This window comes from Marmota monax, unplaced genomic scaffold (assembly GCF_021218885.2).
Source record: "Marmota monax isolate L192 unplaced genomic scaffold, Marmota_monax_Labrador192_F-V1.1 WCK01_AAM20220418_F8-fsc00008, whole genome shotgun sequence".
NCBI lineage: Eukaryota > Metazoa > Chordata > Mammalia > Rodentia > Sciuridae > Marmota > Marmota monax.
The window spans coordinates 5,691,203-5,704,950 of NW_026694432.1; the positions used below are offsets into that span (position 1 = coordinate 5,691,203).

General features: G+C 44.7%; 1 protein-coding gene, 1 non-coding gene and 1 pseudogene across 8 annotated transcripts in view; 1 reads left to right on the plus strand and 2 right to left on the minus strand.

Annotated features, from left to right (window-relative positions):
- Nucleotides 1-3,537: 3,537 nt before the first annotated feature.
- Nucleotides 3,538-5,312, minus strand: LOC124075365 (calponin-2-like; annotated as a pseudogene).
- A 1,099-nt stretch (nucleotides 5,313-6,411) lies between these two features.
- Nucleotides 6,412-6,527, plus strand: LOC124075450 (U5 spliceosomal RNA). Its single transcript, XR_006846063.1, has one exon. It is a non-coding gene; the product is annotated as a U5 spliceosomal RNA (small nuclear RNA).
- A 3,566-nt stretch (nucleotides 6,528-10,093) lies between these two features.
- The window catches only part of Armh1 (armadillo like helical domain containing 1), a 47,927-nt gene continuing 44,272 nt past the window's right edge, over nucleotides 10,094-13,748 (minus strand). For 3 of the 7 annotated variants that reach the window (XM_058570798.1, XM_046469374.2, XM_058570797.1), the window contains 6 exons: nucleotides 11,380-11,502; nucleotides 11,234-11,306; nucleotides 10,984-11,113; nucleotides 10,813-10,890; nucleotides 10,489-10,570; nucleotides 10,094-10,414 (listed from right to left, as the gene is read on the minus strand). In XM_058570798.1, coding sequence (XP_058426781.1) covers nucleotides 10,278-10,414; nucleotides 10,489-10,570; nucleotides 10,813-10,890; nucleotides 10,984-11,113; nucleotides 11,234-11,306; nucleotides 11,380-11,502 — 623 coding nt within the window. In that variant the 3' untranslated portion in view covers nucleotides 10,094-10,277. Of the gene's footprint in view, nucleotides 10,415-10,488; nucleotides 10,571-10,812; nucleotides 10,891-10,983; nucleotides 11,503-13,748 lie in introns of all 7 variants that reach the window. The other 4 variants (XM_058570799.1, XM_058570800.1, XM_058570801.1 and 1 more) reach the window with 4 other exon arrangements.

A 13,748-nucleotide genomic window follows, 5' to 3' on the forward strand; every position in this document is an offset into this window, starting at 1 on the left:
AGGAATTTTAGACAGGAAAGTGACAAGATCTCTGACTTCCCAAATTGACTTCCATTAAAATTTATCTCCCAAGTCTGATTTTACTGTATGTCGATCAGGCTTGCTGCTGTGTGGGTAGCAGATTTGAAGGAAGCAAGACTGGAAGTGAGAAGACCATTTTGTAGGCAAGAGATTATGTTGGTTTAGCCTAGGTCAGTGACAATGGCAATGTAGCTACAAGGATGGATGGATTCAAGGTGCATTTTTGTGAGCTGGGCACAGTGGCACATGCCTGTAATCCTAAATACTTGAGAGATTAACTTCTGAGGGGCAGGAGAATTGCAAATTCAAGAGCCAGCCTGGGAAATTTATTTATTATAACTTTTCTTTTTTTGGTACTGGATATTGAACCCAGAGGCACTTTGCCAGTGACCTACATCCCCAGCCGTTTTTAATTTTAATTTTGATACTTGATACTTTCTAGTTGCTGAGGCGCCATCCTCATTCCTCAGCCTCCTGAGCCACTGGGATTATAGACTTGTGCCACCATACCCAGCTCAGCCTGGGTAATTTAGTGAGACCCTATTTCAAAATAAAAACTAAAAAGGGCTGGGGATGTAACTCACCACTACCAGAACAAAGAAATAGATTGGGTATTTGGGAGGTGGAGTGAATGAGTCTTGTGTTGGATGTGATGAATGAGGGATAGAGCTGGGGTTGTGGCTCAGTGACAGAGCACTTGTGGAGCATGTGGGAGGCACTGGGTTGATCCTGGTACCACATGAAAATAAACAAAGGTATTTTGTCCATCTACAACTAAAAAATTATTAAGAAAAAAAAAGAATGACGGATAATCATGACTTCTGGTTTCTGGCTAGAGAAACTGTGTGGATGATGAGCCATTTTATGAAATAGTGGACTGGGGTTGTAAAAGAAAGAAGTAAATCAAGGGTTTTATTTTGTACATGTTAAGTCTGTGATGTCTGAGTCATTTGAGTGGAGGACTCAAGTCAGCAATTGAATATACAAGCTGGAAGCCCAGGGAGAGGTTAGACACAGATTTGGCAGTCAGCATTTTGTAGATGTTGGAGTCATTAAACTGAATGAGATCTCTTAGGAAGAGGGTTTAGATAGAGATGAGAACAAAATTGAACCATGGGACATGTTGACATTTTGAGATAGGACAAGGGAGGAGAAGCCAGCAAAGGAGATTAGATTAGGGTGGTTTGAAGGAATGAGGAAAATCAGGGGGTGGGAGATCTTGGAAGCCAATGGGGGGAATAAAGGAGGAAGAAACTGTAGAGCTGCTCTGAAGTCAAGTAAGAAGAGGACATAGAAGTGTCCTTTGAATTTGCTAGCATCTGAGTCAATGGTGACTTTGAACAGCCCTGTGAAGTGTTGAAGATGAGAGCCAGATGACAGAGAAAAATTAATGGATAATTATGTAATAAATGTATTGTGTCTATCTATAACCCTATCTCTATGTAAAATACAAAATAGGACTGGGGATGTGGCTCAATGGTTGAGTGCCCCTGAGTTCAATCCCTGGTACCAAAAAACAAAAACAAACAAACCTCAGGGCCTCACACATGCTAGACAAGCACTGTACCATTCAGCTACATCCCCAGCCCTCAAACTAAATTCCACTCAGCTCATTGGAATACTTATTCTATTTTATGAAGTGATATGTTGTCCAATTCCAGAATTATAATTGACATCATCTTTTAAAAATTTTTTTTGTAGTTGGACACAATACCTATTTTTTATTAATATTATGTGATACTGAGGATTGAACCCAGGGCCTCACATGTGCTAGGCGAGCACTCTAATGCTGAGCCACAACCCAAGCACCCAGTTGACATCTTCTTTTCTTCCTGAGTTTCAGCAGTCCCCCTGCCTCAGCCCCAAGTATCTGGAACTGCAGGCATGGGCCATGATGTCTGGCTTGCAATTGACTTTTTTTTTAATACAATAGATATTTTATTTTTTATTAAATTATTTAATTATTCTAATTTGCTATACATGATGGCAGAATGCAGTTCATTTCATGTTACACATATAAAGCACAATTTTTCAAGTCACTGATTGTACACAAAATATTTTCACACCTTTTGTGTCTTCATTCATGTACTCAGGGTATTGATGTGTAACTCATTTCTTTCATCTGATTGCTCTGGCTAGTGTTTCAAGAACTATGTTAAATAGAAGTGGTGAAAGAGGACATGCCTGTCTTGTTCCAGTTTTTAGAGGGAATGCTTTAAGTTTTTCTCCATTTAGAATGATATTGGCCTGGGGCTTAGCATAGATAGCCTTTACAATGTTGAGGTATATTCTAGCTGATACTCTTCATAATTTGGGAAAGAGCTACAAATTGAGATTCTAACAAAAAGGAAAGGGGGGAAAATAAAGGCATCATTGAAAGAGAGATTTTAAAGACTTTAAAAAGAGTTTTGAGGTCAGAAGCGGTGGTGCATGCTCGGGAGGCTGAGGCAGGAGGATAGCAAGTTCAAAGCCAGCCTCAGCAAAAGCTGGGCTAGGGTTGTGGTTCAGTGGCAGAACCCTTGCCTCGCACATGTGGGGCACTGGGTTTGATTCTCAGCACCACATAAAAATAAACAAAAATATTGTGTCCATGTATAACTAAAAAAAAGCTTTAAAAATAGTGAGGCATTAAACAACTCAGTGAGACCCTGTCTCTAAATAAAATGCAAAATAGGGCTGGGGAGGTGGCTCAGTGGTCCAGTGCCCCTGAGTTCAATCCTTGGTACCAAAAAAGGAGTTTTGAGCCAGGCATGCCAAAACAAAAATCCACTGAGAGCCCTGAAGTGGAGAGGCAGGTAGTATAAGGAAGGGGCCTAAGTTTACCTCAACTACTGGAAAGTCCATTGTCTTGCCTGGGTCTCAGTTTCCCCATTGGGCCCCAGAAGGAGTCAGGGTTGTCTGAGGATCCTGGGGAAATCCAGTCCTAAAACATTTTACATTTTATGATTGTGGCCTGGCTCTCTCTCAAGGGAATGATTTTCCAACATCCCCACTCCATTATCACCCCATTTCTCTGAAAAATGAAGTTTATTTTTTCCTTTGTTAAGCTTGCCTATAATTTCTGTCGGTTCAGAAACCACAACCTGATCGCAAGGAAAGGAAACTTAAAACCATTTGGGACCAGTTGTCTCCCTATTCCACTCTCCCCAACACAGCTGGGAAATTCAGTGCTTACATGTGCCCTGATAGGGCTCCCACTCCTTATACACCTAGATATGGCCTTCCCCCATTATTTTCAGCCTGGCTCAGTCCTGTGAAGGAACCAAGACAGGATTGGGGAGAAATATCCCCTATTGGCCTGATCCCACACAGCTGTCATAGACTCTCTGTGTGCAGCACTGAAAATGTGAAAAAAACAAAAACCAGCCACAGACCCTCCCCCCACACCCAGCCCCAAATCCACACAGGACAATGATGTAAAGAGACAGCAGATAGCACACCCATGCGCCTCAATAGATGGCCTCCTCTTGGTAGCAGGGGAGTTACTCTGGAGTCTCCCTTAGGCTCTGGTAATTGCTAATGCCCAATGGAGCCCAGATGCTGTTGGCCTTGTGGGCAGTACTTGGAGTTACATATGGGCTGCCCCAAGCCAAAGATCTGGCCACTTTGCCCATCATTATGTACAAATATAATACACCAATTCTAAAAAAAAATGTGGGAGGAAAAAAAGATCTTGCCACTCTAGTTGGCACATAAGTGTCTAGCCCATCTGCAGGGACATGAGGAGTTGCCACACTTGTGGTAGATGAGCTTCTTGGTCCCCAAAGTCATCATACCTAACTGGCTAGCACATTTTTGTGTTCATCTGATGGTGGAGATGATGATGGAGTGGTCTGTGGGTGGCAGGATACACTTTTTGGGGTTGTAGAGATGCCTCCTGTACCATATGCCATCATGCCCAACTGGTTGACCCACTTGTTGGGGGCCATCTGCAGCCCTATGACACTGACCAGCCTTTGTGATGACGTCATTGAAGTTCCACTCCTGCTTCTCTGAGTACTTGACACCAATGTCCATGCCTCCTCTGTAACCCCTCTGTCTTGGTTTTCCCTGACAGCTCAAGAAGAGACACCTGTAAGTGCATCTTGTTCTCACTCTCAAGTAGATCACTGGCCTCAAACAGGTAAACAAACTTCATGCCGAACACAGTCTTGATGAAATTAGAGGTTTTCTAGCTAGTGCCAATTCTGCATGAAAGTAGTTGTACTTGAGAACTGATCAACTACTACAACTTGGCTATAATGTCTTCATGAATATGTATAAAACAGTCCTTCAGCCCCTTATAGAAGTGAGGGCTGTCAGAGAGGCCCTTGAATTCCTGGATTTAGCTACAGAGTTCAGCCTCCTTCTGAGGATCTTATTTGGACAATAAGATCCTTAATAGAAAGAGCTCCTATTGAGCTGCTGGTGGGAATGGCTAGCAGGAATGGCTGGTGGAACTAGCAGACCCAAAGAGCCAGTAGTTGTTTAAAAGAATTAATCAGTTAGATGCTGAGCTCAGTGGCACACACCTGTAAATCCTAGCACCTCAGGAGGCTAAGACAGGAGGATTGCAAGTTTGAGGCCAGCCTGGGCAATTTAGCAAGATCCTGTCAAAAAATTTAAAAATAAAATAAATGCTAGGATAGGGGCTCAGTGGTTGAGCACTTGCCTAATATGTGTGAGGCACTGGGTTTGATCCTTAGCACCATTAAAAATCAATAAACAAAATAAAGTTATTGTGTCCATCTACAATTTTTAAAATAATATTTAAAAAATAAATAAAAAAGAGCTGAGGATGTAGTTCAGTGGTAGAGTGCCCCTGGGTTCAATCCCCAGAACCTGTCTCAAATTAAAAATTAAAAATGTAGGGCTGGGGATGTGGCTCAAGCGATAGCGCGTTCGCCTGGCAGGCGTGCGGCCGGGGTTCGATCCTCAGCACCACATACAAACAAAGATGTTGTGTCTGCCGAAAACTAAAATAAATATTAAAAAATTCTCTCTCTCTCTCTCACACACTCTCACTTTCTAAAAAAAAATAAAATAAAAATGTAGTTTAGTAGCCACCCACACAAGATTGTGGACCCTGGATGGGTAAGGTGTCACATATCTCCTGTACTATATGCCATCATGCCCAACTGGTTGACTCACTTGTTGTAAACCCAGCTACAGGGGGAGGCACACGGAGGCAGGAGGATCACAAATTTAAGGCCATCTTGGGCAATTTACCAAGACCCCGTCTAAACAACCAACCAAACAAAAACACTAGGTCCCTGTCATTTAGCCACTTGCCTTCCCATAACTGGGCTCATACTGTTTTGGTTCCTTTCTGCTAAGAATGTCCTCCCAACTTTACTTTTTTGGATCCTGTGTCTTTGAATTGTCTTTTAATCTTCATCATGTTACCAAAAGCTCAGTCCCTGTCCCTGATGCTAATCCAATAACCAGGGCATGGTTTTGAGAAAAAGAAAAAAGAAGTTTTACTGTTTTGCTAGCAAAGGAGAAACACTGGAGACTCCTGTCCAAGAGGCTGTGATTTTGCCCATAAGAAAAAAATCATAGGGCTTTTAAAGAAGCTATTAAAAGGTTACATTCCAGGTGTGCCTTGATGGTGTGTTGAAAATTCACTTGTTAATTTAGGAGACAGTCACTTCCTAATTCTTCTGGTGATATCTCCTTCCTGTGGAGAACAGATAACTCAAGGTAATCTTGTTACCTGTCCCCAAGCTGGGGGCGGTGGGGCGGCGAGAGGGAGAAGTGCAAAAGAAAAAAATATCCTTTAAAAATAAGCAGCAAGGGCTATATTCAAAAGGTAAAGTGGACCACCATTACAATCACAGATACCTGTCTCCTAGGGCAAGCACAGCTAGTGCTCAATACATTTTTGTTAAATGAATTTACAATCATTTTTGAGCTTTAAATTTTTTATTTTTTTATTTTTTGCGGTGCCATAAATCGATTCCAGAGTCTCCCCAGTGCTAGGCAAACACCCTATCATTGAACTACACCTCCAGTATTTTTAATTCAAGAGAATTTTTACTTCGAGTGTTAATTATAAAAGTCAGACTTTAGTTGGACAGAGAGGGGTCCACATTACCGTAAATCTGGCTACTGCTCTGCCCCCTGATGGTGGCCCAACACCTAGCAAGACAACTTATCAACTACGGTGTTTCCAGATTGGCGACTCAATCATTTACATACCCACAATGCTTTGCACATAGGACATTTCCTAAATTAAAACGGGAAGACTTTTCTTCTTCTATTTTTTATTTCTTCTCTTGTTAAATACGTTTTTTTCTCCAGAATTGTCCAGGATAACCATAGAAATCATCAGCTCTCTTGTGTAGATAGTTACCATTGCTGTTCTAGTAGTTACGGTTACTGGAGGACTGTACACCAGAGAATGGAGGTATACTCTGGTTTCTCTTCAGATCGTACAAATCTTTCGCCTTTTACTAAAGATTTCCGTGGAGAGGAACAATTCCGAGTCTTAACCCAATTTTTTGAGGCCCTGCACTTGTGGGGCTAATTAATTGTTTGTAAAGATAGATTTCTTTGTTGTTCGTTGAGTATGCGCTGTTAATTGGTATTTGACCAGACTCAAGCCATTCCCATATTGAATGTCCAGTTAGCCTCATTCGCTTCCCGGGTATGCTTTACCTGAGTTATGTCATTAGAGACTCATTTATTTTTAAGTTATAGATAGACACAATACATTTATTTATATTATTTTTGTTGTTTTCTCAGTTTTCCAATCCAGTGCTTCACACATGGTAAGGGAGAGCTCCAGCACTGCGCCACAACCCAGCCCTAGTTTTTGTTTTCTGAGACAGGGTTTTCTTAAATTGTTCAGGTTGTCCTTGAATTTGAGATCCTCAGCCTCCCAGCATCCCAGCATTGGATACTATTTTTAAAAAAGTTCCGGGTAAAGGGCCTTCCGCGCTTCTTAACGCTTTTGTCAGAGAAGTGTTTGCACACCTCACACAAGCCCAGAGACTCCTCTTTGGAATCTGGCTCTCAGTGTTACACTCCTGTGAATTAGATTCCTTGAACGACCCCTGCAGCCGTGCTTGGTGGCAGCTCAGGAGGCTGAGGCATGAGGATCACGAGTTCAAAGCCAGCCTCAGCAAAAATGTGGCGCTAAGCAACTCAGTGAGATCCTGTCTCTAAATAAAATACAGAAATAAGGCTGGGGATGTAGTTCAGTGGACTAGTGCCCCGGAGTTCAATCCCTCAGTATCCCCCTGCCAGTGATGATGATGATGATGATGATGATGATGATGATACCCCTGCCCCCTTTAGAGTATAATTGATTGCTTTGTGTGTGACATACACTTATATTAGGCAAGTACTTTACTGTTATATATGTAATGTACATACATACACACAAGTGCATCAATAGGCAAGTTCTCTAGACTAAGCTGCATCCCCAGAATGACACTTTAAAATAGGAAATCCATTTAGCTTGATGGAAAACGCAACTGTATTTTAACTTTTCTCTCCTCCGTATTTAGGTCCAGATGGAGAAAAGCTGGGCTGCTTTAGATCAACAATATCAGTCCCTATGATGCCCCCTTGTGGCAACCTGTAAAATTACTGCTATCAAACTTCATTTCCTTTGACTCGGAAGGACAATTGCTTCAAATACTTTGATTATTCATTCATGCATGCCAAGCATTGTCCCAATGTTTGAGATGTATGAGTAAACAAAACAAATATCCCTGTCCAAATGGAGCTTACAGTCAGGTGATGAGATAGAGAATAAGCCAACAATGATGCTTCAAAAATAGAGCAATAGGGGCTGTGAGTATAGAGGGTAGTAGGGTACATTGTAATTAAAAAAAAAAAAAGAGACTAGCCCTAGGTGTGGTGGCACATGCCTGTAATCACGCTGTTTGGGAGGCTAAGGCAGGAAGATCTCGAGTTCAAAGCCAGTCTCAGCAATTTAAAAGCTCCAAGCAACTCAGTGAGACCCTATGTCTAAATAACATATAAAAAAGGGTTGGGGATGTGGTTCAGTGGGAAATGCTCCTGGGTTCAATCCCTGGTACAAAAAAAAAAAAAAAAAAAAAATTGAGGCCAGCCTATTACCATGTGGGGGTCTGAGGAGGTCTAGAGGATACCTGTATTCCAAACTTTCAGGTCTTTGACTCCATAGCGGAAAAGAAGTTAAAGATGAGTCTGGTTTTAGTAAAAAGAGAAAGGGTTATTATATTAGAAAGTAAATGGTGAAGATACACTCTCAAGAGCAGGATACAGGCAATCTTGAGTGTGAGATGTACTGCCACTTGAGGCCAAGCTTTTATTAGGGTACATAATTAGGTGGGATATGTACGATCCAAAGGGACTGTTTCTCCATTTGGGGTCTGGTTAGTATGTAGGTTTCAGCTCACATCAACATCTCTAGCTGTGGTCTATTTGGTGATTGAGCCAAAGAGTCATGGTCCAATTGAATGTTAGCCCACAAAATTAGACTCATGGAGTTAATGATCTCTTCTATTGAAATCTTGTTGCTTCAGAAACTTACAGGAAACTGGAAAGTTACAAAGTAATTGATGAAATGTTCAGTGTATCCTTATATTTTGGCCCTTTTTCTATCTCTTAGGCTCCTTTGTCTGGCTCATGATTTGCTTTCCAATTTTTTGTTCTATATTTTAACAGGGATATTTTTCCTTTAGAGGCTCAATTTCTATCTCAAGCCTAAGCGATTGAGTGAGACTCTGCCTTGAAATAAAATAATAAGGACTGGGTGGGGTTGCAGTTCAGTGATAGAGCACTTGCCTAGCATCCATAAGAGTCTGGGTTCAATCCCAAGCACTACAAACAAAACAAAACAAAAAAACTGTCCTTCTTTGAGAAGGTGACTTTTATGTAAAAAGAGGTGAAGGGACGTGAGGGAGTTAGCCATGTGGATAACTATCAGGGGTGAGGTCCTAGGCACAGTGGAAGCCAGTATAAAAACTCCAAAATAAGATCTTGTTTGTCAGAACTAGCCAGGGAGGCCTTTGTGTCTGGAGTTGAATGAAGGAGAGAGAGAAATGGAGACATAATGGGAGACCAGATCACTTAGGGCCATGTAGACCATAGCACTGAAATGGGGAGCCTGGCAAGGTTCTGAGCAGAGTGATGACAGAATCTGAAGTTTCAGAGGACCACTCTAGTTGCTGTATTGAAAAGTGAGAGTAAAGAAAGTAACAAAAGAGAGATGACAGTGACTCAGCCTAGGACACTAGCAATGTAGGAGGTGAGATATGGGTTCTGAGACAGTCAGCAGAACAGATGTGTCAAGGAGAGACTTCAAGGGGCACTCCACTATTTTGTTTTGGGTTACAGGGGGATGAGTTACCATCAGTTGAAATGGTAAAGGTGGCCGAGGATTAGAAGTCCAATTTTAATTTAAAATTTTTTTTGGAACTGGGATTAAACCCAGAGGCACTATCTACTGAGCTACATAGCCCTTTTTATTTTCAGACAGGGTCTTGCTAAGTTGCTAAGGGCCTTCCTAAATTGCTGAGGGTGGCCTCAAATTTGCAATCCTCCTGCCTCAGCCTCCCAAGTTGCTGGGATTACAGGCGTGTGCTATCACACTTGACTAGGAATCCAATGTTAGACCCAATAAGGTAGAAATTCGGGAGTCATTTGCATATTAATGGTATTTAAGCCCTGACTGGATGAGATCACTGGGGTGTAAAAGAGAATGGAGAAGGGGCTCCAGGTTAGAGTCTCACCTCATTCCAACCTAAAAGAGACTGGGTTGAAGAAGAGGAGTCAGCAAAAGAGAATAAGAAGCAACCATAGAGGTAGGGAAAAAACAGGTACATATGATGTCCTGGAGGAGGGCGTAGGGGCCAACAGGAGGTTTGAGGTAGGACTCTATTCAGGCTAGGCCCTTAACTTTTCAGGCTGTTGGTGGCCCTTCTCTCATGGACCTACTATTTGGAATCCTCCTGCATCAGCCTCCTGAGATTACAGGCCTAAGTAGAGTTACCTAACAGGGACCTGATTTTTAACTAGGTAAGTAGAGGCGCCCCAAGCCATCACCATAGCTCTTGCTGATCTCCTTCCCCTTCCACAAGCACACAGAACAGGCAGATATCAAAGACTTTTTATTAGACCCTTTCCAGCCAGCAACCTTCCTTCTTTCCCACTGCATGCATAACCCCCAGCCTCCTCTGAAGCCAAGTGGAGTCACCCTGCACTTGGCCCCAGATTCCTGCCATCTGCCAGGCTTCCCTGCCACACAACCTTGGCCTTCCTGGTTTGCCACAGGGGGTTTGTTACTCCTTTGATTCCGCCTCCTCATCCTCCTGTGCCTTTGCCTCCGCGAAGTGTGTGATGTAAGTCATCTGATTCAGATCACCAGGGTCAAGTACAACGCTCGAGCTGCTGTTGGCGACTCCATAAAGTTCTAACACTGTGGGCAGCAAAGGTGAGCATGAGCTTGGGTGCCGGCTGTGCCTGCACTCCAGGTCCCTGGCTGTTGCTCACCTTTGGCAACATTGACTTCATTAGCTGTCAAGATGTCTGCCTGAATGCTATCTATTTTCATGTACAAATCCTCACCGTGGATCTGAGGACAGCAATGAGATGGACACAGCTATGGTACCAGGGCAGAGTGTTCTTGAATTGGGCTTGGGCAGAGTGGTGCTGCAGGTGGGGTCAGCTCCCAGCCGGACTGGAAGGGTACTTAGGGGAAGGGGAGAAGCGGAAGGAGAGCCCAACCGGGGGCAACTTAGCCCACTCTGTGTGGGGAGCTGGGTCGGGGAACCATCACGTTCCTACCAACCTGCCAGGCAGGATGGGAGCACTTACAAGGAAGAGCTGGTAAAGTTCCTCTCCCATGGACTTGCGCACGTGCTCCTCCACCACCGGGAACGTCTGCACGAAGAACTGCAGCCGGCGGGTGGGAGGGGCGGCGTGACCGTGACCGTGACCGCTAGCGCCCGCACCTCCGCCCCGCAGTCCCCACCGCCGCGGGCTCACCTCCAGCGTGAGGCTGGCCAGCCTCTGGCTGTTGCTGTGGTCCGTGTTGCCCATGGCGGCCATCAGGCTGTGCACCACGCGCATGTGCAGCATCTCCTCAGCCGTGCTCAGGTCTCTGCGCGCCAGAACCCTGGGCAGGGTTATCAGGTTGCTCCGCGAGGCTCTGACTCTCAGGTGCCGCCAGGCATGCAGGCCACCCGCAGCGCCCGGCCTGGCTTGCTACAGCCACCCCCACCCACTGCCCGCTTACCCAATGGTCTTGGCGGCTGCCGCCTGCTGCAAGAACACTGGCAGGTGGGTGGTGATCTGGAGAATCGGGGAGTCTGGGAGAGCAAGGGGCTGTGAGGAAGGAGCCCCCCTCCCTCCACCAGGCAGCCTCATCCGAGGGGGTCCTACCAGTGAGGATCTTGGGCTGCAGTTTGGACATCTCCTTGACTGATGGTATTAGCAGTGCCACGAGGCCCCTGAGCAGCGACTGGCGCACGTCGTAGTTGACCAGGTCCTTTATCAGCTCAATGGCTGGGGAAGGGCAGAGACAATGGAGAGGCAGGAGGCTACACCCCATCAAAGAGGCTGAGTCCCTTGAATCATGTCACTTCCCTTTACCCTGTCCTCTCTGTCAACACTTTCTAGTGCCTTTTACTGCCCAGCACGTCCAGACCTCTGGGGAGCCAGGAAGGTGCCACCTCATTCCTGTCCTTCTGGTTAAAGGAGGTTGCAAGGATTAGATAGTGAGCTCACTCATCAAGGAGGCCATAGAGGCTGAGGCTCCATAGAACTGAGCTGCCTCAGGCTTGGAGTAATCCATGGGAAGAGGGCCTGGGGTTTTTTTGTTTATTTTTGTGGAACTGGAGCTTGAACCCTGGGGAACTATGCTACTGAGCTACATCCCCAACCCTTTTTAGTTTTTGTTAAGTTGCCCAGGCTGATCTGGAATTAATCCTCCTGTTTTAGCTTCCCAAGTCTGCCTCCAGAATAGCTAGGACTACAGGCAAGTGCCATGCAGCCTGGCTGTGCTGGGTAACAGGACAAGGGGTGAGAGACAGCAAGCAAATGTGTGCAGGTGTGAGGCATCAAATGAGAAGGGGGGAGGAATCAAGATAGACAGCATGTAGAGAATCTCTCTAACCATCATGAGCCCTTCTTTGCCTGGCTCATGCCATACAGCATTCCACTGATAGGCACCATAATCACTTACCACCATGACTGTCATCTCCATTTTACATTTAAGGAAAAAAGGCACAGAGAGGTAAAGCACTTTGCCTAAGTGCATAAGGAGAGATGGAAGCAAAATTTGGTTAGAAAGAGGGAGGGGACTAGAATTTATTGAGGGGATTTCCTGCCAGGCTTTTCTGGAGACTTCCTAGTCAGTCACTCTTTCCAGCACTCGCTTGGCCTTTAACACAACTGCATCTGCACGCCTGTCCTGGTAGGAGCTGCACAAGAGTGAATTTGTTTACTCAACCAACGTTCCTTGAGCCTGTACAGGCAAGCAGTTAACAGTATGGTGACAAATGCTATAAAAAGGGGTCAGCAGAGGGCTATGGGAACATCTGGGAAGATGGGAGAAGACTGAATATTTTTATAAGGAAGAGAAAGGAGTCATAATGAAGCAGAGCTTCTTTTGGTACCAGGGTGCTTAACCCCTTAGGCACATCCCTAGCTCTTTTTATTTATTTTTAATTTTTTTTTATCTTGAGACAGGGCTTCAGTAAGTTGCTGAGGCAGACTTTGAACTTGTGATCCTTCTGCCTCAGCCTCCTGAACCACTGGATGACAGGCATGTGCCACCATGCCTGACTCTACTTTGCCTATTCATGTGGCTTCATTTCTCTGAATCAGCAAATAGCCTCATTTTGTGTGTGTGTGTGCGCGCGCGCGTGTGTGTGCGCGTGCGTGTGCATTTACATTGTTTACATATTTATCTTTTATAATTTTTAAATTTAAATGTCTCTTTTTTTTCAGTGCTATAGATTGAACCTCAGGCCTTGCACATGCTAGGCAAGTGCTCTATCCCAGAGCTACACCCCAGCCCGAGGGCCAATTTTAAGAGAGCTCTTTAAAGTCGGGACCTCATACTTCTTTGCCAGATGAGAAATGAGCAACACTCTATGAACACTTGCTTTCTATGAGCCAGGCACAAAGGAAAGGTGAAGGGATATGACCCTCCCTCCACAGTGGAAGGCACAAGGCACCTGGTGAAGTGACCAGTGAAAGGGACTGCATAGATTGGGTCTCCAAAAAAAACTGCTTTCAGCACTCGGTGACTTTACTTGCTTAACTCAAACAAACATATGGTATCTAATAATGAACACGTGCTGGCAATTTATCACCATGTCAGGCACCATTATTGCCTGTTATTATCAAAGCAGTGGTTGCTGAGATGGAGGCTCTGAGACAGAGGCAGTCAACAACCCCATCCTGTGATTTGTGCTCCGCACACTCAACTCTCTTGTGTGGCTGCTGAACATTGACAGCAGCAAATGCCACAAGAGTGAGGGGAAGCCTCCTGGTAGACTCTGGCAGGAAGGAGGAGCCACTTTGGACTGGTGCATGCGTCTAAAGAAAGTCATAGAAATGCTGCCAATAGAACCAGCCTGCCTCCACAAACCTGCCCTTGTGCCGGACCCTGGGAGCCTCCATCCATCCTCAGGCCCCAGAACTGTGGGGCACATCAGCTCAATTCCTGAAGCCCCACACAAAGCCCATCTTTTTTTGTCCTGCTTTTCTCAATTAGAGAAGCAAAAATTCACTCCCAGGTGGAA